At 38.5% G+C, this 27,201-nt stretch overlaps 1 protein-coding gene across 2 annotated transcripts in view; it reads right to left on the bottom strand.

Moving 5' to 3' along the window:
* CCNY (cyclin Y) overlaps positions 1-27,201 on the bottom strand; it is a 126,010-nt gene that overhangs the window by 11,419 nt on the left and 87,390 nt on the right. For both annotated transcript variants that reach the window (XM_082306089.1, XM_082306090.1), the window contains 4 exons: positions 21,180-21,280; positions 17,573-17,608; positions 13,698-13,755; positions 13,478-13,597 (listed from right to left, as the gene is read on the bottom strand). In XM_082306089.1, coding sequence (XP_082162215.1) covers positions 13,478-13,597; positions 13,698-13,755; positions 17,573-17,608; positions 21,180-21,280 — 315 coding nt within the window. The remainder of the gene's footprint in view (positions 1-13,477; positions 13,598-13,697; positions 13,756-17,572; positions 17,609-21,179; positions 21,281-27,201) is intronic.

Below are 27,201 nucleotides of genomic sequence, written 5' to 3'. Positions count from 1 at the left end.
ATCACTTAAATTATTAAAATAATAATGTAAATAAATAAAATGCTAATAACTAACGAGAAAGGCAAGGGTATGCTACCAGTAATAGTTACTAGCTATTATACAAACAACTATAGTTGTAATTCACAGGCAGTCAGTTATCAGATATGGCGTCATGTCATGCCGGGCCCCTCTGGGGAGCCTGTGTGAAGAGGTTCTATAGGCACCTATAGGGCGGGCGGAGGAACAGTTACCACAGAAACAGCAAGCTGAACAGAGAGGAGAAGTATGTGCTAAGAAGGTAATTCGTAACGGTTTCCTCTGGACCGATAAGCTCTGGAGATGAATAACAGTAGTCCTGTTGGATCTGCGAGAACTGACAAACTCAGGACACCATAGACTGGCCCAGTCTGCCCAAGGCCACCAAAGCAGGGTAGCATCGACCAGAGCTCGTATGACCCAGACCTCATCCAAGAAGGTGGTGGGTACTATTTACAAACACTACAGGATTATACACGCACATCTGATGAAGCAAGGGACCCTGGAGGGACTTTCTGAACACCTACCAAAAAAACTGCTTGGGGGGAGTGCAGTATGACCCTCTGCTTCCAAACACAGAGCGAGGCTGGCCCCCCCCAGCTGATGCTCCAGCCAGGGAACTACGGGTGAGTATGGGAGGGACCCACGGGAGCGAGTAAGTCAATGTGCTGTGAATAGTTACCTGGTATTGATAACAGCAGCTCAATTACATTAATAACAACAGATTGATAAACAAAATGCATTCTAAGAAATACTGCTTGTGGGTGATCTGTGTGCCCCCCTACTCTATCCCCTGTAGGGACAGGGAAATTACAGCAATTATGAATATTACATGTGAGGTGAACAAAACTGAATACTTCTGCAATCCACAACATTTAAACAGTTTATACGCTAGCTGAGAAGACACAGAATAAATATCTTGTGGTTTGACTAAGTTAATGTTTATTAGCACCTTACCAAATAATACCCAAAGAATAGCTAATATATCCAAAATTCAATGCAGGATACATGCTGGTGAGGATTTGAGGGGAAGGGGAAAAGGGGGGACGTAGGGGGAAAACTTTAAAACGGGAACAGCTCGCTTGTGATTTTCTATAAGGACACGCACTCGTACAAGCACACAGAGGACCTTCAGTGATTTGTGCTTCTGGAAAGGTCTAGCACTAGTAGAAAATATTACATACTTAAAAAATAATAATTCATATATTTTGAAGCTCGTGTATTTTTATGAGTCACCAATAACATCAAGGCCAATTACATCCTTCATATAGTTTTGTTCATTAACTTTCACAATTATGATATGTACAAGTAATTAGAGCTTGGCAACAAGATCCTCAAAAACAGCAGACAGCTGTTGTACAATTTAAAGTTTTACAGCAAAAAAAATATATTTTATGGAAAAATATTAAATATCTGAATACATGTACACAGATATTCACCCCACAAAATGAAGTGTCTCACACACTCGACAGTATAAATGGCATATGGAGCAAGAAAATCATGGGGAAAATACAAAACAGAGTATTAGACCACTTTTGTTCAAAGTGGCCACCACAAAGTGTAAGTTCTTTGCTTCCTACTCTTACTGAATGAAAATAAAACTCGAGTTACAGAGTCTGTAATGGTCACTAATACAGTCATATTACAATGAATTCATGTGTAAAAAGTATAAAATTTTCTCCCCTCAACAGACCACCTCTCCCAAGCAACAGATTTCTCAGTCCACTGGGAGGTTGTTTCAAACAGATTTCACTGTGCTCTTCTGGCAATGATTTAAGGAAACTCAGATGCAGTCATTTATTAAGTTAGTAAATTCTGCTCTGATTTCAAAACAAAATTTTTTACTGCCTTCACTAGCATCAAGGAAGTGAACTTGTTCTGCAGTTTCGTTTCGCACCTGCAGAACGACTTGCTGTGCATGAAGGAGCAGAACTTGAAACTGGAAGTGCTTCAACACGACAACACAGACGCATTCACTACAACCAACAATTAGTCCTGATATGCTACTCTATAAAAACACAGGTTTGCATTTACTGAAGAATAACCTATTCTTTGTATCTCGTAATAGATCTTATAATACCCTCTTCACTGCATTGTAATAAAAATCAATTAGGTGGTTATTCAGGTTGCTAGTACTCTTACAAGAGTCTACATCGACTGGCAGAAACTAGCAGGAGATTTTTATGAGATACTCTGATGAAAGTACAATATACATGCAAAATATTATACCTAACTGAAAGGCTGCATATTTTATAAAAACAGAACACTGCTTGGGATTCTGAAGGGCCAGCATTTTGTTTTAAATTTTAAATACCTAAAGATATTGTTCCACAGATGCTGAAGGAAATTTACTTCTGCTCTAACAGAAGAAATACATGGCCGCTAAGAAAACTGAAAATACTCGTTTAAGGTATATCTGTTTTAAAATAATGTTGAAGTTTTTTACTTACCAATTTAAACCATTTTTTTAAATGAGGGATTACAACTGATTTATAGATAATTACTAAAACCCACAAAACATTCAGAAAATATTTATCCCAAGTTTTGGGGATATCTGTACCTTCAAGTAAATACTGGACTAACTTTAAACAAGTAACAACAACTAACTTGTAAAAGGAGCGTACACACAAAATGGTAGATGCAGAGAAATCTTATTTGGAAAAGCATAATCTCATTGATACTACCAATGCCAAAACAGTTTCAATGAATTTTTGAAATTATAGAATACTCAAAAAGTCTGAATATTTACAGTATGTTGGATATTACAGACTGGGCAAATAAAAAAAAAAATGCTCAGTAAAAGACCTTTGGCTTTCTCACTCCCCAGAGGGTTCTCTATTTTTCTTGTGTTAATGAGGAATTAACCTTAATCTTGTTTTAGACACTTCGTTGAACTCAAGCTACGTCATTAGGCACAAAAAGACAGGCATAATAAACATTCAAAAATATCTGTGAAAACAAAGTTATACTCAGCCACAAAGTCAGAATATTTACAGCATGAGACAGCACAGATAAAACTGTTGATTCTTCTTTTTTTCTTCCTTAAAAAATAAGAAACATATAGGTAGCAAGATATCATAAACCTAAAGCTGAATTTTTCAAGAGGCCAGATGCCAGACTCCTGAATACACCATTTCTTCTTTAGCTATGATTTACCCCTGTCTGCCATCCTAGCGCTGAAGAAAACCATAACATTATCTGATAATACTGCAAAACAAAATATCACTAATTAATTGTTAAAAAATGTATTTCCCTTTATAAGGAAGGCAAAACACTACTTAAGCACAAAATTACACATTACAAATTATGTGTCAAGCCCATTATTAAAAATAAGAGTTTTGACCTTCTAGTTAGAGCATCACTCTGAAAAGATTTTGATGTATAAAATTTGGTATTGGGAGACCACAGAAATACAAAGCTCAGTAAAAAGGTGGCACATGGATCTCACCAGAGTCTGCACTACCTGGTTGTGTTTAAAAGGCTGCCTTTTACTTTCCAGGCAGCCTGCATAAACAAACCCCTTGCACGCTACGTTACACAAACGAACTCGTTCAACTTAGCAAGCAAGCAAAACTGCTCCTTGAATTATGAACAAACAGTATTCCCTGGAATTGTCCCCGGGAAGCAGAAGACTTCTTCAAAGCAATACACTGTGCTAACGCAGGGAGCTTCATAAGCAGAAAGCGTATGGAAGCCATAATATCATGCCACTCTTAAATTAGGAAATGAACTTCATTTGCTTCAGTGCTGAATTTGACCCTTTACTGTTAAAGCAAACCTCTTAAATTTCCACTTCCCACATGCAGTTTTAGTAGATTTTGAATGACTACTCCACATCTGTAGATAGACAAAGCATACAAAAATCAGAAAATACTATTCTTTCTTACATACAGCTCTAGCTTAGAAAAGAGAGAGAAAAAAGAAAAAAAAAAAAAGAAAAAAGAAAAGAAAACCAAGTAACCAAATAAGGATTTTGTTGTGGGCTCAAACTCAAAGGCATTCAGAGAAGAAAAAGTAAACTGATAAGAACAGATAAGAATGATATTGCAAGGAAAGACGTAAAGAATAATTCGTAACAGATGAACTTACACCTAAGTAAAAAGGGAGTGTAAACTTGCTGCTACCTTTCCACCAGCACATACTTGAGCAATCAGCTCTAAAAATTAAATAGGAGCTTGATAAGACACTATTCTTAGAGTACTTTCATTACCATATTTGAGCATCTTCCAATAGCATGTTGAGGGATATGAATAATCGCTCGAGTCCTTGGTGATGACTTGGGCTTAACCCCAGACATACTGTTCGCTGGAGTGAGGCTCTGTATCATTGTCTGATAAAGCTGAAGATGATAAATACCTCACCAGGAGAAAGGTGCTTTGGCCTCTGGCTCCTTTCTTGAAAATGCCCTAAAAGAGACCATTTTGTTGTGCTCACTTGCTGTGGCCTCCCTGACTCAGTCTTGGGTTTTAAGTGTATGTGTTCAAGCAAGAGAACACAGAAAAAGAACAAGACTTCTTGCAGCAAAGATTTGTAAAAGTTCATCAAGGTCCTCAGCTAACGTGGGAATTCACTGTAATCTAGGACTTGTCTCCCAAAGATACGCCTATGCTGTCAATTAGCGTAGTTCTTCAACTTTCTATCAAGCTCAGTTACACGCAGTCTTCGTTCTAGCTCTCTCTATCTCTAGTTTGGAGAGACCCAGGTGACTCTGCAGATAGTGAAATTTAGGCAGAAGAAAGGCTGGTACATACCTGAGCTCTCGCCCTACTGACATAGAGCATCCTCCTAACAGCAGTATACATACAAACAAGTGTGTGTCTGTCTGCTAAGCAAATGTGAGAAAGTTCATTATTCCTGACTGTTTTCATCTCAGAGCATTTCAATATACTAGGCCCAGGCCACGGTAACAGCCCAAGCACCAAGATTTTGACTTTGATGGGACATCAGAGTAGAAAGGAGAGGTAGAGCCTGCCACGCACTCGGCAGCCTGCAGTGCCGAAGGAGACGCTCCTGGCTGCTGCAAAGATGTGCTGAATCAGTGCAGACTTTTGGAGAAGGGCCAGGTGGCTCCCAGCCCACTTGAAGAGGAAGGCTGGTGGATGGTTAGTCACTACGCTACTCATCCCAAACAAACTCGTGGCTGGTGGGAGAACACCACCTGCTTTTGCTGGCAAAAGCGAGCGAGTCTTCCCACATGCAGGCAGGCATTCTCCACCTCATTAAAAAAAAAAAAAAAAAAAAAAAAAATCACTGCAAACATTGACCTTGTAATGGTAAATGTGACATATGAAAATGCCATTTGTATGCAATTATGTCTACACATTGAATAGTGTCTTAAACATAAACACAGGGGTCATTTCCTTAAATATAGTTTTTGTATTGAACAGACTTGAGATTCTCTGTGTACTATGCGGTTCAGTATATTCATGTGTTGTAATGAATTTCACTGGCTTAATTTTCAAAAGCAAAACCTTCTACATTTTCTTTAGGACTAGCTGCCCTAAAGTCATATAATAAAGCTGAATTTTAAAAGCTTACTGTAGAAAAGAATATTGTAACTCGCATCTCAGAACGCTGGAAGAAATTTACTTAGATGTCAAGAGACCAAAAAATGCAGAAGAAACAACGTGAGAAACACTGGTTTGGGGGTTGTTTTTTAAACAGAAGTCTGAAAACCTCATTTCCTCTGGATTATTTCAGCAGGTGTTCCTTTATAGATCCAGAACTAAAAAGAGATAAAATAAGCCTTTAGTATCCAGAAGACATAAGTTAAAATAAATGCCATGATTTGCCTCCACTCATTTTTAATAGCTGGATCCATGCTTACGGATGAACTAAAGCTTAAAACAAACTAAAGCTGCTATACTAATGTTACTTTTCTTCTATTTAATTCATCCTTTGCAGTGCCTCTTCTGAAAGTAAGCTTTTGTGGCCTAACTTCTGAGCACTTCTCTCCTAAATATTCAAAAGTTCAATTCCAAAAAGGCAACAGATTTATTCTGCCTTAATTCAACACCTAGTTCTCCTCCAACACTTTAATAGCTTCCAAGAGCCATCTTTCTCACACATATCATTACCCACTTAGTTCTATGACTGTATCTTTATAGATTTTTACAGAATGAGAGCAAGACTATTTAAGTAAAAGATTAAAGTTACTGATGTGACATTAGCAGAAGCTGTCAGTGGCTCCAGTCAAACGACATACCATTCTGAATTTTTCCCAGCTTGCAAACAAGTATAACTCAGTGTTAATACCAACAATAACTCAGTGTTAATACCAACAATACTACAATCTTCAAAACTAATTTGCAACATAATTCAGTTCCTAGCTGAAATGAAAATGCAGTTCTGATCTGGAAAATGTCAATGGACTTCGGTGCATCAATACATTTTTACTTACAAACTCAATAGCTTGGGAGTCTGATGCCTCCATTATTAGTCTACTATGTCTGGGAATGAACCATATGGTTTTATACGTCAGTCTTTATATGTCAGTCTAACAAGCTTTGATGGACAACACTTGCAGCTCATTGAAGACATTTTAGTAACTTGAGCCCACTTCAGAAGATACACTTCACAGAGTTAAGATTTCAGAAGAGCACTACTGGATTAGTATTTTCCATCTCTTCCCACAGACTCGCACCAAGATTTTGCAATGATTGACCTTTACACTTGGAATATCAGCAAATTATTACTTAATCAGAAGTTAAACCAATCAGGTGATTTGTCTTTGTTAAGAATTCATTTATCTGAATTAAAAAGAATGTAATTCTATTAATTACATAAAATAACCACTCTGTGGGTATAGATAATCCCAAATTGGCTTTGAGTTCAGTGAACTCTGGAGAGGTTCATTAGCTTAGATGCAGCACCACAGGAATGTAGTTAAATGGCTTCCAAAGCCATTTCAAGTCCAGCAGAGGTACAGAACTGATTTGTTTCAGCACAAATAAACAGAGCTCATAAATCTGCCAGACCCAAAATGACTCCATGCTGAGCTAGTTGGGATGCTTCTGATCTTAACTCCCAGGACTTGGACTTGCAATAGCATGGTGGTGAGGCATTTAGCCATCCATTATCACCACTGGTCCTAGGGGGCTTTTTTTATCCAGACACAGAACTGTAACACAGCACGAGGCTAACCAGATCGGCACCAGCATCCAAGCTCCAGCAATGCTGCTCCAGCAGGGCTGCTGCTGAGAGGGTGATTATTGCAGCTGGGTGAATCCATCCTGGACTTCCCGAGTGTCTGATAGGAACCACAGCATCCAATGTTGCCCCAGTTATCTAGGATGTCCTGCTCCCCATGATCCTGGATAGCAGAGAGTTGGTTACACAACATCCCAATCAACAGAACATAAATCCATTTGAAGAAATTGAAAACTAAAGATAGCACTGAAGGGTTCAGTTTTAATTAGTGCGAAACAGCATCTCATTTTTTCCATCTCAGAGGACATGATAACATACTTTGTATATTATATAATACTCTTAAGTAGAAAGAAAAGTTAAAATACTGGACGAGGTTTATTTCCTCCTTTTTTCCCCCTTTCAGGAGGATATATATCAAATATGAAAGTGTCAAATCATTTCATTTCAATATTTCCTAATCCAAAGGAACACTCAAATTTTATTAAAATCTTACTATAAGGTTCTTCTAAAAGCTTTGTTTCTCTTTTTTACTTCATTTTGAAGCTATTCAACATTAACCTCCAATATCCCACTGATGCCTCTTATCACACTGGAGTTGCAGTCTAAGCACTCAAAATACCGTAATACTTTTTTTTAGGTTTCCCTAAAACAATGGAGCAGGTTTTCTATGGAGGTTATGAAATTTCCATCCTTGGAGAAATTGAGAACTCAACTGGTCAGACCCCGATCAGCCTGATCCAGCTGGTCATGCTTTGAGCACAGGCCAGACCAGACGTGGCCTCCAGAGGTCCCCTCCAAACTAAATGATTCTGTGATTATATCTGTCTGCAGGACTAGGGCTCCCTGGGGTGCAACGTGGAGGGGTCAGGAGCTGTGCATTGCCTCCGAGGAGGCTGAGTGGGAGTCTCAGCACACTAGAGAAACGGGCAATCACCAAGGAATGTCACTGACATTACTAGAATAATTCTGAATTTTGAGGCAGCGGCAAGAGCAAAGCATTATCTTTTCTCATGCTGTTTTTATATTGCTTTATGTCACATTCTACCTCTATTTTACCAATAAAACTCTAGTGGCTTTAATTATTTCTCACTTGATTTACACTGACAGAAAGGAGATGATGTTTTTGGTATTTTAATTACCACAATTGAGAATCTACAAATGAACATGTATTTGCAAAAACCTCACTCCCTCCCTCTCCCATTTAAACTCCATATGAACTCACTGGGTAACCTGCATTATAAGTTGCAGGAGCACAGAATAACTAATGAAGACAGTTTCCATCCCAACACATCACAAAGAAATACACAGTCCTCTCTCTTTAATGAGAAAACTTCAATGTGTCACAATGCCTTGAAACAAAAAAGATATTTGTATGGAAAAAATTATAATTGGTAGTGGGTCCCATATAGCCAAATTATGGCTCTAATTTAATCACTAAATTGCCATATGCTCTGTTCTAAGCAATCAGCCAGTTCCCTACCACGACTCTCCAGAAATAACTGTGCTTTGCAATTGCCCAGCTGGGCATTTACAATGTTCCACAAAGGTCTGGTGCCATACAGTTGGTGGTAAAGGACATCACATCATCATGGTCCTTGCAAATTCATCCAATTTTTATTTTTGAGACCAAATGCTGAAAAAGAATAACAAACGCAGTCACAAAACTCTGAACACGTGAACAACTGCAAAGTACCATTGTAGATATTGATAGGAAGCACTAATGGAACTGCGAGAAAAGTCACGTCTCCAGGTTTGCCCGCTACTTTACTCATGTTAAGACAAAGATCTGTAATACATGTAAAATGCACTCAAACTATTAGGCAACATCGACTTTCCAGTCTAAAACTGGGATCACTATTCATTCCTGGCCCACACAGAAGCCCTTACAGATGTATCAGGAAACAGACACCCATTCTTTGACTGAATGTCCTCTTTTCTTGGGGATTTAAAAAAATTCCCTCCCAACCCCCAGCTTGAACGTTCTCTTTTTATGAAGTGTATATTCCAGCAGGCATAAAGCAAGACTTGACTAAGAGACGTAGAAGTATTAACTGATAATCATTCATGTGTTGTATGTTAAGACTGTAGTCAAAAGATGAGAATAGCCCTGAAACCAGGGACCAGAATCTGAGTCTTCTGCTCCCACCAGTGCCTGGAGCACAGGTACGAAGCCCCTGTTCCTCTTGCCCTTTTCCAGAGCATACCCTGACACATGGCCAGCTGCCAAGGGGCTCAGGATCCACAGCACAGGTAGAGAGAGACCTTCTCTCTGCACCTGGGAGACCTTCTTCAGATGTGGCAAAGCGGTGGGCTTCGGGCACCTCCCAGGGAATGCCTGAAGCCCAGGACAAAGCTGGACACCAACAATACTGGATACACACAACTCTTCTCATGGGTTTCTTACACAAGGTGGAACCTAGCTTCAGTGCTTTGCCTTGCTCACCCAACTGCACTCGCGATCCCTTATGGTCACTTGATGGAGTGACAGCGTCAAATCAGGCAATAAACAGTACTTTGCATTGTACTCTGAGGTCTTCGGAGAAACCTGCATCTTCCATTAGCTGCATAAGGATCGGTAGTTATATTGGGCCAGCTGAAGAGGACCTCTGCTGCAGGTCAAGTGTCTCTATGGACTCTGATCACTTTTTTTGGCATTTTTGTTTTCTTTTAAACGAGTATCAGATTTTTGATACTTAATTGAAATATGGGGAAAAAAAAAAAGGTATTTTACCAGCATTTACAAATAAAAATAATCCAGTGAAAGGAAATCAATTAAAAGCTTTTTCCTTTCCTCCAAACATACAGAAAACAAAATTCTCCTCAAATACTATAATTTTCACACAGTTCAACAATCTTCTCTCTACAGCTAGTTGCTGAAAATGTGACTGAAGAATACAATAAGAACTCAGGAATATCTGGCTGGATTAATTAAATCCCTATTTTTCAAAAGCAGAATTTTTTCTTATGTACTTCAAATTTCAAATTTCCCAATATCAAATCCTCTCAGTCACAGTATGAACTTCGTAACATATTTCAAAAGCACACTCCTCTGAACTTCACAGAAATAATTCAGCTCACATATTGTACATATTTACATATCACTGTATCTGATCTGTCTAAAGCATATAGACCTAGCATATATGCCTATTTGCATATTTGCAAATGCAAAATGTGTCCTCTCTGAAACTACTGCGGACATGGAAGCATATTAGGAGCCTTAGATTTGGCTTATTTGCAAAGAAACTCAGAAAGTCATGCCAAGGCAAAGCAGAAAACTTGGACCATTCTCCTCTTCAGGTCTAGTTAATAGGATTGTTTTTACAGAACAAAAGAACAAAGCATAAATATTTAATTCTCATGACATGCAAACACTGTATTGTTTTCCTGTTGCTATGGATAACGCTCCTGTTTAATTTTTATTCGCTATCCAATTAGTAGATGAACAGAAGTGCAACCTGCCACCTCTGCACTTGAGGAGACGGTGAAGATGAGACAGGCATTTCTCAGTTTTAGCAAGGGTGGGAATACTCTGGGTCAAGGGAGAAGCATGTACATTATTTTTCTCACAAAGTCAGGTCACAGAGTATAGTTCAGCTGTTCACTGGGACGAAAACCATTATTTGCAAGACTTTATATCAGCAACACAATTCTTAAAACTAATTTTATTCTTATGGTATTATTTTATAAATACATAATGTGAATTAGCATTTAATTGTTTCAACCTGAGATTTTAATTTTTCACCTCTCAGTATGGGAAGTCTCTTGGCAGCTCTGGAGGCTGTGTGAAAATTAAATTTTTTCTTTAATTATAAATTGGGTTTGCTGTAATAGTGGAGGCTTTAATTGAAATATTTTAATTAAGTGCTTGAAGCAACACAATGCTGGCTTTTTGCTGGAGACTAGTTTATCTAACAGTCTGGAGTTTCACATTTACTCAGCTCCTGTGCTGAACATAGAGACTGCTATATAACCAATTGTAACTGCTGCTTCTACCTGGCTAACGGCACGTAAAAAGACAAACAGCGAGTGCATTCAACTACACACCTTACACGATGTTAATAATCTGGGCAGTAAAAAGGGGTGGTTAGGACTATTTAAAAATAATTAGAGTGAGTGAAAGAAAGATAATAGTTGTAGCATCTTGTTCAAAATGTATTGTGATCCCCACAGATATACGTCCTGCCTTCTGGCAGCCCTCCCAGGAGGAACAAGTGGCAGACAGGGCTATCAGATTGCTCTCCGACGGACAGCCAGACTGTGGCAAAACATGAGCTCCAGCAGGGAATGCTGCCCTCTTCTTCTCCAGACAGGATAGCAAAATTGAAAGCACTTGGAAGGTTCATAAACAGCAGTATCAACACTATTAAGATTTCAGGAGTGTGGGGAGGGGAGAAAGTTGATTGCTTTTTAACACATTAATTTCCACGTTTGAACATTTCAGAAACAACACGATCTGTCTCTGGGGCCCCTCCTGATGACACTAACAAATAAAGAAGTGGCATCTAGAATTACAGAGGAAACTGAGAACAGCAGCAGCAGAAATTCATACTTGTAAAACACTATTTATCCAAAAACTCCGAAGCTTTCTGGAAAGAGGGGGTCTGGCAGGTGCTGTTATGCTGAAAACATGGGCAAGAACAGCAGAACAGTAATGCTGATCACCTGCACAAAATCTATCCACAAACATCTGCATGGCTGCGTTGAGAACTAGGCTATAAAACAGTTTATCTGTTATCATTGTGTTGGGTAAAAAACCCAAGCCACCTAAGGTTTCAAGCACTAACTACGGAAACTGCCTCTGCGATATAACTAATGAGTTAAAAACATTTATACTTCATTGCAGATGACACCAAAAGAGTTACTTGCAGGGAAACCACATGAGAACCAGAAGAGGCAAGGATGTAATTACAAGTGAAAGATATTGAAATATATGCCTGAGTTAACAAGATTTGTGGGGAAGAACTTTCCATGCATTGCAATAACAGGAAGATACTGTTATTTAAGAAAAGCCCTCTCCCCTTCTACTAAACAGTGCCCTCATTGATCAAATAACCTAAGATCAAACAACAGATAACTACAACAAGGTTCCACTGTATTTGACAGTAGATTAATTAAACTACACAAGAACATACGGATTCATACAACATTATCTTGCTTCCAGCAGAAAACACTTAGGAAGAAAAGGAAGAAGGACAAGAACTTAGTACAATTACGTAAAAGAGACAGACAAAATGTTGTTTCAGAAAACAAGTAATGGCTGGGTCAAGTATCTAGGTAGAGTAATACTTCAAAATGTAAGGGTGGAGCACTGCAGGGTGTTTCTTGCCCTGTTTCTCTCATATTTCTGTTCTGTACTGGCTAGTACAATTCATTCTGACTGTTTGAAGAAGAAAAGCTTGCCAACTAATCTTAGAAGCCAAGGGAGAGAGATTAACAGAGGAAATGAGTAGGTCTAGGCTTCAAAATCCACCTTCTCCAATTTCCCCTTCTTCCATCTCAAGTGCATAACAAAGCTGTTATGAAACCACATGTTGTAGTGGTAAAAAACATTTTGTGTTTTTAAAATCTGAGTCAAGAACATGGCCAAAATTGTGCCTGAAAGCTGAAGGGGCTTATTAGAGTTGGCAGGATAAAAATTTCAGGAAAATTAAGAAATTCTCAGCTGGTGGAGATCACTTTAGCTCCTTTAATCCACACTGCTATGCTGATCCACACCAGCTGAAAATCTGAACCTTCTTTTGTGTCGTGCTATTTTTAAGTAGCTAAACTTCAGCCTTGAGTACAATTGTTCAATCCTATGACGTGGTCCTGAAAGACAAGTACAGTGCAAGTAAAAAAGATCCATCACCAACATGTCCCAGTCACTCACAGAATCCTTCATGTGCCCATCAATTCTTATTAGTGCTATTAAATTACCTACAGCTGTTCCTGAGTCTCTGCTGGGAGCTACAATGATACACAGCAAACCCCCCCAAAATGGAAGCCTTTCTGCTTTTAACATTCCCTCCTGTTCAGACCACTTATGCCACCTGTGTTTTCTATTAGTCACCTTGGTGGCCTGTAACATTATCACTCTGTAACAGCAAGACGTAACCCTGGCTTTTGTGTCGCATGTTACCCAATCGCTTCTTCCATCACTTACTCGCTGCAAGAAAATGAACTGTAGTCGCTCTTCCAATCAAGAAATCCCCTTGGTCTCCAGGGTGACAAAAAATTCCATGGCAGCACCTAGATCTATTAAATCATACAAACCCAAGCTTTGGGAACAAAACCGGGTCTGTCACGTCGTTGATGTCATCCCTCAGACACTCACCAGGGTGACAATGGCACATTCAGCAGTCAGTTGAGCAGCACTGAACAACGTCCGAACAAAGCGGTAAATCTGTTTCTGCTCCGGGTCATGTTTGTCATAATCTGGTGGCACTTCGGATTTCTGAGGAAGAAATACTTCCAAACAGGTGACCGAAACAAAACAAAGCAGACAGAAGGAAAGACAGTTCACATGAAAGGGAAGAAGAGGCAGATGAACTTACCGAAAGGGGATGAAGGTTTTCATCAAAAATATCTAAGAGCATTCTTCCGTCTGTGTCCCTAAAAGGTATTAAAACCAAAGTAGTGTCATTATCTGAACACGACAGCACGCAGCTCTTATAGGCACAAGCGTATCATCAAAACTCCAATACTTCTCATGCTGCAGGGTGCTCAGGAACACTGCAGAAATGTCATTTTCAAATAGAAGTTGGATCTATTCTGCCGTAAGGTTCACATGTAATATGAAATCCATATTACAAAGTATGCTAAAGTTTTCAGCTTTCAATGCCGAAGACACACAGCTTTTGCACTCTGTACTGTGAGGCTTTTTCACAACCTAAGAGGTACTACTATAACCTTATCATAAAATCAGCTCAGCTTACTCTCCTTTCCTTAACTGTTAATTCTTGCAATCTCTTCTTTTAACTAATTCCTCCTCCTCCTCTATTGTCAACATCATGAACATTTACAAACGTGCTGCACTATTTTTACAGTTAGCCTTTAGTTAATACATACATACTTCACTTTTTATTTCTTTGGAAAACCCTATTCTACTAATGATTTCTGAAAGCAAAAAGGAGTATACACAAAAAAAATTCAGACAAAATAATATTCCTATTAATTGGTTTTATTTGCTATTTTGCTCTCAGATCCCTGTTGCTCAAGATCAGCATGAAAGTTGATGCAACTTCATGAGCCTACCATCCAGAATGCAATTTAAGATTTTTGCTGTGTGTAATCTCAGCAGAAACAGGAACAACCACAAAAGCAAGTGGTATAACAGTACCAGTTAGAACTGGACACTTTCTGGACAGATGCATCCATGTCACTTACTTATTACAATCCCTCCTTTATTTATAGCATCCCTGGTACTTGGGTCACTGAGTTCTTAAAAGAGAAACCACTGAATATGTTATCTATCTTTACTCAACAGCACATGCCTCTCAGAGCATGCAAACACGAGTTTTACAGTGGATTCATGTCTACAAAATGTACTTATTAGCAGCTAACACATGAACCTGAACATCTGAAGGTGACATTTTTTCTACTATAAAGCTTGCTAACACTGGAAATGAACTTTTTTTTTTTTTTTTAAGTAGTACCTAAATTTAAACAAAAAAGCAGATTGAGATAATTACTAGAAAATTCCTAATCAGCAAGGATTTTAGGCCAGACTCTTTTACCCCTACATAAAAAGGCTAGTGTATCTTAGTGCAGAAGTAGTCTCACTGGAATCATTGATGTGCTACAGTAAACTGTGGCCCTTCACAGTGAGAAGAGAGAAAGAATTTCCTTTTTTATTTCTTCATACTGTAGCTGCTGCATGCTATGAAGGCACATTTGATTGCCCTCAAAAAATCTATTATAAAAAAACAAACCAAAAACCAGTTGATAGGTTTTTGTCATCATTAGAACAAATTCACTTCATTATCTTTCAAAAATGAACCATCTACTAATTGATCTAAGAATTTTTCATGGTTAGTTTGTTGGCATTTATTTTATTTTATTTATTTATGTAGCAAATTCACCAATACTTATGCATTCCTCCGAAAACAAGACAGGTGCAGTCTTTTACCACTTGTTGAATAGCTAAGCACAACAAAAGCTGCAGAAAGCCAATCAATATAACAACAATAGGAGACACTGGGAAAAGAAGGAATGATAAATAGAAATGTTACAATCAAATGAAATGTGGGAAACATATGAAGGAATATTCTATTTCATATGCAAAAAACTGGGACTGGTGAGAGTTTGGAATATTAGAAAGTAATTTAGTTTTAATCCTACTGTGCAGGAGAAAAGGAACAAATAAATATTGTCTGAAAAGAATTCTTCTCTGGGAAAGCAGGTGCTTGACTCGTTTTCTGTCAAAATCAACCTTGAGTCTATACAAGAGTTACAGCGGTTTGTTACTCCCCACCCCCCATAATGAACCAAAATCTACCACACACGTCAACAACTTCCTCTCGCCTATAATGGCAGGAAACAGAACATATGTTTTGCTATTGCTGTTTCAGCAGCAAGTACAACTGAACGCTGTTATCACCTTGTCCCTCTGTTCCTAAATCAGAGACAACCGAAGACAGAACAGTCGTTTCAGCGTCGTTAATTGACGTACGTGAGCCTGCTCCAGCATCGCTGCCGAGACCATCTGTCCCGAGCGCGGCAGAGGGCGCGTTGGCAACACACCTCCCAACCCCGGGCAGCTTCAGGAGGGAGACGCAGCAACCGGTTCCTCCCGAATAAATCACCTCTCCATCCCAAAAGCGAAAGGACAGATAACAAGATTCCCAAGAAGATAACATTCAGAATGTATTTGTTTTCAAGACACTGACATGGGACTCTCTATTTTATAAAGGTTTAGCCTCCCTGTTTATTAGTTGTAGATCAAATTTGCATCAAGTCCTGTGAGACCACGAATGGGCATATTTTACTGCAGACAGCAATCGGTTCTGTGGCAATCGGCACGAAGCGAGTCTGGTGTACTTTGGCTCTGGATCCCTCTTGCTTGACTGTGAGCTCTTACTGAAGTTTCTCACCCTTTGTAGTCCCTAACGTGCTCCATTCTCCTGAGCCTTTCACTCAGCTGGCATCATACTGAACAGAGTGCTTAAGAATAACTTATTTCCACAAAACTTTAGAGTCTGATTACCTGTGATACCTCTATTATTTAGTCAAGCGTAGTAAAAATTGACTAGTTAGCCAAACTAACTCAGGGACGATGGAGGTAAGGGGAAAAAGGGAACCACAGATGGATAAACAAGTAATCCAAGCATGATCACTCACGCCTCATTTCCTGGGAAATGAGATTAAAAGTTTGTGAAAAGATTTCACTCCCACTTTTACTTTACATATTGCCATGTTTTAGTCCAAGGCCCGCTGACGTCTTGGAAAGTCTTCTAAGAGCTTTCAGCAGGGATCAAGCCCTGAGCCTTTCTGCCCTTGTGCACTTCTAAAGGTTTCTCTTTAGATGTCAGCCTTGTTTTAAGAAGTGTGATGGGTTCCAGTGACCTGAAACATGGTCCCAAATGACGTACCCGGTGAACTTTAAACTTATGAGTAATTCCTGTTGTTCTAGTCGGACTTCTTACAGTCCAGAAGAAAAAATATGTAAGTGGCTTGTTAGATCGAGATCTAAGCCAAGTTCTCTGAAAAGACACATTGAAAAGCCATGGAAACAAAAGTCACTAAAATACTTATACAATCTCTCCTTAGAAATGTCAGGAAATACTATTTTATGATACTGTGACATATCACGAGGACAAGGAACTTAAGATACAAAAGTGCATTTCAACATGAAGAAAGCTAATTTACGTACCAAGTTACTTTTTAGAGAACCTATTTTCTATTCAATTTCAATCACCTTGACTGAGCAGAGATCTAAAACATACTACACCAGAAGAGATAAGCCAGAACCTGCTCTGTTTCTGAGGCATCTTGAATTACATCTATTTACAATGTCACTCTTACTGTATAATTAATAGTTTTTATTTCAAAACCAATTAACTGATCATGGATTTACACAGTTAACTCTGAAAAATCACTATTCAGATTTCTCTACATGTAATTGCAACATATGCAACAATACAGAAGTGCCCAGTGCATATAAAACCGAACACTGAATCACCAAAGTTTTTCAATGCTGAACTGTACTTCCAGATTTTTATAGTACGGAATCCTCTAATTTTTATTTTTCTAAACAAAATAATATATATAAAAAATACAAAAGAATATGTTCTCATTTCTAACATGGGAAATAAGAAAACTACTATCCAAAAACATTTTGAAAGAAACAGAGCATGGATTTTTAGGGTTTGAGCAGTTAATTTGTTTTGATTAAAGATATCTTCACTACAAGATTTCATTATTCACGTACCTGTTTTTGATGTGGTAATATATTGCAAGAGCTACACTGTAAAGAAAAATACAGAGTTAATCTCAGGACTGTCAAATTATATTATTTGCCATATTAACATGCAAATTTAAAACCTAGCACAATGCATGATAAAAAGTATGCTCAACAGCCTGTTTTCTTCTGTCCATTGTTAGATACCAGGAAAACTGCTGTAAATAGACAATTTTGTAATATTTGTTCAGCACACTCCAAGTGCCTCCTTTTCACTAGTGATGAAGCACCTTACAAAAATCCTCATATTCCACATACCAAGTTGCACATACTGCCCATTTAATGCCCTACTCCACTAAAGTCAATGCTAAAACTCCCACTGACTTCCAAGGTTGAAGATAAGGCATGCAGGCATTGGACATTGTCTTTTACTGTTTGCTAATGCTGCTAGGCTAACATGAAATGTTTTAATCACCATTGCCTTATGATTTTATATTTAAATCCATTAACTTTTGGCTGTCTTTCTATGTAGTTACTCACAAACCAGACTCAAATACCAGGCTTCTACAGTTTTATGGCATCAAGTTACTTATTTGAACTCTGGAAAGATGACTCCCTGAATAACTTACTGCATTATACATTTCCCATGTTCTTGACCACACATCCAAGTACCTCTGTTTATGTCCTGCGCAAAGACAAAATGTGTCCTTATATTCACAGAAAACTAAGATTTCAATTACGTATACAACTGATCCCATTCACATTCGAGACTGAAGAAAATTAAGACGTGGCTTCTCATGGCTCTTCTCCAGTTTCCAACTCATGACTCCAGCTTTATCGAAGGACATATGCTTTACCCATGACAAGAGCTTTATTGAAGAAGCTTTATTATCCCTCCCTACTTGTTCCAGCACCATAAAACCCAGGCAAAGCTAAAGGGGAAGGAGAAGGGAGGAGGGAGTTCACCGATTCTATTTGTTGACAATTCGTTTTGTCAGTGATTCACTGTAAGATGCTTATGTCTTATACTGACGCAAAACTCCCCTCCTTTTCTTTTCCATTAAAGGCCTTTTAAAAGAGTTGATTGGTTGCTCTGTAATTTTATTCCAGAGTTCTTACATGAAAACCGACATACTGTGTGCTAGGAAAACAATATGTTGGAGCTACCCCATTAGTAGAATTTTAAATTATTTGAGGTTTGGTTGTGTTTGTTGGGGTTTTTGTTTGTTTGTTTTTTGGGTTTTTTTGAACAGCCATGTAGTGGAAAATATTTTTTCTTAGTTGAAAGTAAATATATTTTACTAACTTTGTATGAGCATTATAGTTTTTACCTGGCTGCATTAGAAGTTTTTACATCATAAATGCTTTTTAAATTTGATTTTTTTCTATAGACACATATTTAAGGAATGAAGAGATACTGTGTAGCATGGACATTTAAAGGACACAGTTCTCAATGAACACAAAAGCCCACATTTATGAATGAATTTAATTTGACTGAAAGCTATTCAACAAAATGAATTAGTCCTAAAATTTATTTTTTAATTATGCCCCTAGGAACACACTTGCAGCTCCAGTTCACTTTATGAAAGCTGATGCAAGAATCTATGTGCAGAGGTCTGCTTGGTGCCCATATGGCTGCTTTTGTAACAAAACGTCAAATTAGATTTAGGAAAATATTTACTACTTAGACATCTAGATCAGAAACTGAAGGTCTTTCAGAGCTGTAATAGATAAACTCAGATCCAAGTTTCATTCTGCTTTTCATACGCTGGTTCAGCTAGCACTCAGTGTGCAGAAAAGAAGCTTATGAAGCTTTCCATCACCCTACCCTGGCCACCCTACTGATGCTGCAGATCTCCCATAGATGCACTAGTATTTTTAACAGGCTGGTGCATAACGTGACCCAGAAGAAATAAATGAGCTGGCCAAAATACATCCCTCATAGATTTACCTACAGGCAACAGTCATTTATCTGCAGAGACTGACAGGATGGTGGCAAGAAATGATGTTGTACTACAAAAGCAATAATCCTGCAATCTCCCCACCCATAAATCTGTTCAATGTGCAGCCAGACAGGAGAGAAGAGGAGGCAAAGACTCCTCACCCAGAGGCCTCGTGTGCCAGAGTCCAGTTTCTCACCCCACATAACCCCTTTTCAAACCCTCTGACCCCTTGCAGCTTCCAACCCTTCCCACGCTGGCAGCCTGGCCCCAGCCCTGCACAACTCCTCCCAGCCAGACCCAGCGCTGGCTCGTCCAGCCTGATGTGTGTCCTCTCCTCCCTACAGCTCTGCCCCCCGCTACGCAGCCCAAGTTTCTCCCAAACATCACCACCTTTCTCCCCCATAGCTTGCCTTTCTCTTTCCTCTTTCACAAGGTTGCTGCTGGCCACCATGGCCCACTGAAAACGCTTCTCAGCTGCTGCGGCCAACAGAACCCATCTCTTTTTTCCACAAGCAGTCTCAGTTCTGACACAAAAAGGGACCCAAAACCCACCCAAAAGGCTGCACTTACAAAAATCTGCATGCAAAGGATTTTAGAGCAGAAGAGTATGAGATTCCAGGATGGGAAAAAAACCTCAAAATGAAAAACCTTTTTCCAGTGTTCATCTGAATTATTTTTAAGTTGCTAATTAAAGAAACTTGAGGAAAAGCAAGACTATATTTCAGGCAGAAATAGATGATGAAGAATTAGGTGTCAGTCTGACTGCAAATCCCTTCTCCAATTCCCTCTTTTTTCCTTAAACAGAAAAATTAAGAACATGTTTTAGTGACCACCAACATTACAAACTCCGGTGGACACGTTAATCTGATTATATTTGTCTCTCATGTAAGTATCTCTGTAGCACAAATTTTGTCTTAATAAACGTTTGCATTTGAGTACACCAAGGTAACCATCCTACAAACAACTCAAGAGACTGTATCAGCAATCATAACAAACAAACAGCATAAAATGCCTGAGCATTTGTTCTCTCATTTTTTCCCCTTACTATACAAATTGTAAAGAACAATACTCTATAAATATCTATTTCATTTCTCTCCAGATGTAAAAAGGCACCAGTGAAACCTGAAATGATCACCTGAGACGTCACCCAAGGGTAAGCCCATGTGCACACCACACACAAAGCTCCCCACTGCTGCGTAATAAACTGCCTGTGCCCTTGTACTCAATAAGGAAATGAATCTGGAGGCAGTTAATTTCCTTTTCAAATAGAAAACTGGAAGGAAAGCTTAGCAAATGAGCATTTTCTCATAAACAGAAAAGAGCTCTTCAATTTCAGATAATTCTGAAATTCTGAATAAACAAGTACCCAAGTAAGTTTTGAGGACTCATCCAAAACAAGTAACCAGTTGAACACTGAAGCACAAGGATTTCAGCTGCTGGAATTTGAGATCCTTAATTGCTGCTTTCTGTTGAGATACGCAGTATTGGGCATTTGACTCTGCAAGGACTTAAAATAAGAGTATTACCCTTTGCTCATCCTATTCACTGCCTCTGCAGCATGACTGGATTAAATAAATTTACTACTTCAAAAACTAAAACCTTTGAAGCTTGCTTACTAATTGTTCAGAAATATTTATACATAAATACATATATGTAATGTAGGTTCTAGCAAAAAAAAAAATTACAAAACCCACCATTTGATGGTATACTTGAGGTTTGGTTGACTGACTGTGCTGTCATCCAGGAAAATAGTGGAGCAGGAACTGTACTTCCTTCTCAGCTGCCCAGGAGGATGCTATGAAAAACATGCAAAAGAACAATAGCAATTATGTAATACCAAAGCATTTTTCTGAGGAGATGTAAGAATTTAGAAAAAACAAATTTCTCTTGTCTCTCACAATGACGCACACAGTAATGTGATCATGTTTTGAAGCAGTTCAGAAAGTTCAGAAATAATTACCAGTGCAAAAATCACAACTATCCCTGCCTGAGCCTTGCCTAATGCTTTCAAGTCCCAATCTCCCCTCCATCATCCCTCCTTCCCAAAAACCATGCAAAAATTTGTGTGCAGAATTACTCAAATACATACATACATTTGGAAAGCAAAGATGAACAAGACCTATGTTTCTGTCCTCATTCCAAAAGAGTAAGTGGAAGAGTGAAAAAGAAATCATGTTAACAATGAAGATTGATTTAGAAACAGATACAAAACCATGCTTGGAGAAAAGAGAATTATAAAAAAAAAAAAACAACCAAACAAAACCCCAAACAAACCCTAACAGAATGAAGTAGGGGAAAGAGGTCTTTACAGTAGAACTACTAAAATATCTAAAAATTAATAGGGAAAATTCAGAAAAATTAATTCATCAAGAAAAGATTGTTATTAGACAGGAAGAAAATTGACTGAAGGATGTAAGAGAAAGTGGATATGCAAATAAAAAAGAAACATATCTCTTAATAGAAAAAAGTTTTCAACAGATTTCAATCCTACTTCTGCACTACCATAGGAAAACATTGGAAAGCTCAGCCACAAAATGACATTTGACAACACAACTTATTTCTGAAGATTTTTTGTTGAGAGGGCTTCCCCTTCAGCTGTTTAGAGCAGCCAGCAGTCCACCAGTCTAAAGAGAATAGTTTCATCATATCAGCTAATAGCTATCACAGTCATTAATGCTCTTTGATTTTATCCTTGCTTATTCTACCAACACAAGTGAATACCTTGACCAAGAACCTGTGTCAGGAAAGTTAAGACCAGTCAAATTACATGTTTAACTTACAACAGAATAGAATTAAAATTCAGTTGGTACATCCACATGACAATTTTAATTTGCCTTACAATGAATGTTGTTTCCAGCGTTTCAGTGGAGAGACCAATGTCAATACCGTCAGTGGAATCCAGACATTTAGCAGCTCAGGGCAACTGAGTACCCAGGCTAAGGTCCTGAGGCTCCTACCTCAAAACATCTTCCCCTGCCTTATTTCCAAAACAGGTATTATTTCAAGTGCCAGCACTCCATCATCTCACTAAGATTTTATTTTCCATAGGCAGCAGACTTCTTAGCAGCACTCATTAGATACAGAACCGACAGACTCCCAGTAAAACCTATGTGCATCTGAGTCATCCTTCTGTTTTTTCCAGCTATGAGCAAAAGAGCATTCAAAGTCTTCCATTAATTGAAGAAAATCATTTTCTGAAGCTGTTGCAATTGTAGAAACATTATGTTGAAATTATTTCAAAGTTCACCAACAAATTCTATCAAGGTCCCACACTTGACCGATACATTTGTAGGCTGAACTGCTTTTCTTGGAACTGAAAAAGTTTACTGAAAAAATGAAAAATATTATCCCTTCTCAAAAATTCTCCAGGAGTTTGGAAAGGTACTTTGTAGTACTTTAGAAGCTCACAATTCATCCACCTTCCAAGCTATTACATGTTAAGCAAGGCAACAAACAGAAAATTTAGAAGCACTGGAAGCATTAATGCTGTAAAATGTACTGACTAGCATTGCTGTATACAGACAGAATGACTAGGGGACCGATGATTTATACCTTTTATTCTACCACAGCTTAGTTCACATTTCTGGATTAGACTGTTGAGTACCTTCCGAAGGCATGATAAAGGCAAAGCAACTTAAAAACAACTGCAAATGAGACTGTTTAGTGGTTGAAAAAAGGAAGAGGTATAGACATTTCAGCATCATTTAAAAAAAAAAAAAAAAAAAAGGCACATGGAAAGTTTTAATCCTACATTTGAAGTGTCAACATGTTTTAAAGGTTTAGATAAAATTTAAGATAAATGGACTGGATTCATTCAAGGCAAGCATGAGTAAAAAACAGAAAACAACTCTGTAGCAACACCACTATCAGATTTAAATTTTCTTATGTAAATAGCACTCCAACATTTGATACATGTCAATAATTAGAGCCATGCACCTTATTTCTGAAACTACCACATCACAGAACTCTCCACGGTTTTCAGCCCACATCACACTTCGTTAGGCTTAGAACTTTTCACACTTCAGAAAAATATGTGGTGTCTCATGCCTCACTCTCTGTTCATAACAACTTGGCAGGAAGAGGTACCTCTCCCAGTCTGAAAAATGGTGCCAAGTGTAAACCTACTATCTTGGGTATATATACACATTTGTGCCATGTGAGTAACTAACCTATCGGTAGATCAACATTCCCAGCTTCTACTCTGACGTCCAATTGCAGCCATATGGTATGCTGGGAAACAGATTTGCTACCTTTTCCAAATTACTGGAAAACACCCTCAGTTTCATATTCTAGCTTGACAAAGCTGGAAGACACCTCAAGTCCCACAGTTCGGTCAAACAGGCTTTTCTGAGCCTCCATAAAATGCTGCAGGTGAACCTTCTCCATCCTTGCAAAGGACAAAAAGGTTACTGAGCATCACCTCAGTATGCAGCACTGTCCTATACAGGAACCCTTCTGTGTCCATTTCAATGTAATAAGTCCACCCAAAACTGTACAAGAGCTTAATGCCTTCACATTTCAAAATTGTCACGTCTGACCACAAGAATCTTCCATTTAGACAAGTCGGAGAGGCTCTAAGCAAGAAAAATCAGAAGAGCTGAGAAAGAACAGAGAGCCTTTGAAGAAATTAGCCAAACCCCCTGTCAGTAATGGGATCCTTCTCAGGTTCTGTCCCACCGTTAAGGCTGACACGGGGGAAAGAAAGGACTGGCACAGCTCCTTTTGTAAATCTTCATATGCAAACATTACAGTGAGTAGAGGACACATGTGGAGCCTTGGCAATCTCTGCTATTACAAATTAAAGCACCTCGTTGACATGACGTGGGATTCACTTTAAATGTACTCTAACTTGCAGTAGTAATATTTTTGTACCTGAGCTGAGATTCAGTAGACGTCATGCTTCCCAACTTCAGCAAGAGTTCTCACTTCATCTTGTGTAAAATTCCCAAAGGGCAGAACAAGGAAAACATGGTAGGTAAAAACAACTTGGAAAACCATACTCTGGTTACCCATGGATCACTTTCAAATTGGAAGGTTGAAGTAAGAGACGTTCCACAGAGGTCTGGTCTACTCAATATAAAATATTGAGCGATAACTTTGATAACAGAATCAAGGTATTCTTTACTGCATTTGTAGCTAACATTAACTTGTGGAGGACTAAAAAAAAATTATTAGAAAACAAGGTTACAATCCAGAACAATCTTGACAAATTTGGGAACTGGTCTGCACAAAAATATATCCCTGCAATCCACTAAGAACAGATGCAAGGCTGTACACTTAGAGAAGAACCATCTGCCTAAATACACTATGGCAAGCAACTGTCAAGGCTGTCATCAAAAGGATGTGCAGATCACATGACAACAAATTCACTCTTTTATAAAAAAGGAAATTATCATATAGGATTTATAAATAGAGTTACCGTGTATAAAACAGGATAGAGCACCCTTCCACTCTGCTCATCTGGAATATTATGCCCAGTTTTGACCACCGTATTTCAAGAAAGATGAATTGATTTCAGATAGTCAAGACGAGAGAGCAGCAAGATTAATCAGAGGTTTGAAAAACTTGATTTAGAAGGAAAAATTGAAAGACTGGAGAGGTTTTCTCCAGGAACAAAGCAACAATATTGGCCTTAAGTCATGTTGAAGGGAGTTCTGAAGAAGGGAATGTTGTTCTCCATGACCATTGTGGATGGAATAAGAAAGAGCAGGCTTATATTGAACTAGGGAAAATTAAGAGTGGACATGAAAGTATGAGAGGAGGTGATGGCAAAAAAAACCCACCCCAAACTATCACCTTTTTCTAATGGCAAGGACAGCTTGAGTGACTTGAGCAGTGATAGAATCTCCATCACTGAAAGCTGTAAAGAAGAGGCAAAACAAACACATGTCAGGAATATCTTATATGCTCTGAGGCAAGAAACCAGACTGAAAAACCTCTTGAGATTAATTCTGCAACAATTTTCTATCATTTTGTGATTTATTTTGGTGGAGAGGATTCGTAGCTCTTTACTGCAGAAGCAGTTGTTATTTTTCTCATTTCAACCAAAGAAGTTCATTAAGAAATGCTGGCAATGTAGGTTACAATAAATACATAATAGCTATTTTGTGGAGTTTCTTTCTTTACAGAAAAAGATTAACAACAGAAAAAAAAAATGCTTTATAACTTGCTAAGCTTTTACATGTGTTACAGAACAAGTTCTAAGAGATCAAGATTCAATTTAACACGAGGTGTTCCTAGCTCTTAAAACCAGCAGCTTTTCCCCCTTGCACAGGTAGTACTAAGGAAATATCACTGCTTTATTTTTCTCCCAGCTTCATCCTGAAACTTTCCAACTTTCTAAATCACATTTGTTTTAAGATGTTTGAACAATATGATTTACTTGAAGTTTATATAAAATACATCTTATCAGAAATAGAATGGCTTAGTTTCCCATCAAAATCATACAAGCTCTGCAGAGCTGCTTCTATGTACCTGCTATGAAAGGAATCACAACAAATTCCTAACTAATTCACAATGAGAATACACAAAATGATGAATTTCTCTCAGCCTTCATTTTAGCATCACTCAGAAATTAACCCTAAATTTGTGAGGAAAGGGGAAGTGTTACTATTTCTTTTGTTAAAATAGTAATTTCAGGGTGTTTTTGGGGTAGAAACTTCTAACAGCCGGGTGCATACTGACCAAAACTCACACTCAGAACTGACCAGAAGGGGTACCAGCCAGCTCTGTCCTGGAAGCTCTTCAGCCGCACTAGTGTGGCACTCTGCCCTGATGCTCAGCAGGATTTGTTCCTTTGGGCTCAACACTTCCCTAATGAAGCTACACGGCTTTTGTACCAAAGCTGGCCTTCAGCCAGTCAGCTTCCAGTTTGGCAGAGGAGCTCTAGCCTTTTTTGGTGTTCTTTTGCACTTGTCCATCAAAAGATAATTTGCAGCTTTTATCCTAAATAATGATAGTACTGTCTCTTCTTCCATCAAACCAAGTGTAAGTTATTGCATGATTTTACAAGGTACTATTAAACAGTATTTCCCCCCATGGAAAAATTGAGGCCTGCTTGCACCCGTCTGTGGAGACATGCCCATTAGCTTCCAGGCAGCAGACGCTGGCCAAAATGCTAATAGGCAAAACTGGCTTGTAAAAGCACACATGAAGCCAAATTACAACAGCAAGCAAAAATACCAGGACTGCTTCTGACTTGGAAAAGGGAGGTTCCTATCTTGGGGATCTTCTATGCTTCAGGACACGATTTAGTTCTGACAACATTTTTCACAGAAGAAACATGATTTTACAGGTCAACAAAGTGTTTCCAAAATCAAGCAAGCCATGCAACACAATTCTCTGCACAGCTCTGCAAAGCTCTACATTTATTTTCATCTTGCATAATTTGATACTACAGCACAACTGTCTACATTTAGCGGCTAGATATGGGTATATTCACCTGAACAAAAGCTACAGAAAACTGCACCATTGTCTTCTTAGCTTTCTCTACCAACATCTACAATTAAAAAAAAAAAAAAATCCAGTCCAACTACTCTTAAGTAATACCCATTGTACCTCATCAGTCTATGACATGATTCAACCTTGTCCTCAGTTGATTAGCCTCACCAATGTTTGATAATGTCCAAAACTGATGCCTTAGACTAGATCTGTACTTGCAAGTTTTTTGCCCTCAAAGCTTGTCCTTACTCATGTAAACTATAGAAAATTATGTCA

The sequence above is a fragment of the Platalea leucorodia genome, assembly GCF_965183815.1.
Source record: "Platalea leucorodia genome assembly, chromosome: 1".
Lineage (NCBI taxonomy): Eukaryota > Metazoa > Chordata > Aves > Pelecaniformes > Threskiornithidae > Platalea > Platalea leucorodia.
The sequence above is the reverse complement of the archived record's forward strand: the minus strand, read 5'-3'. Positions and strand labels throughout refer to the sequence as shown.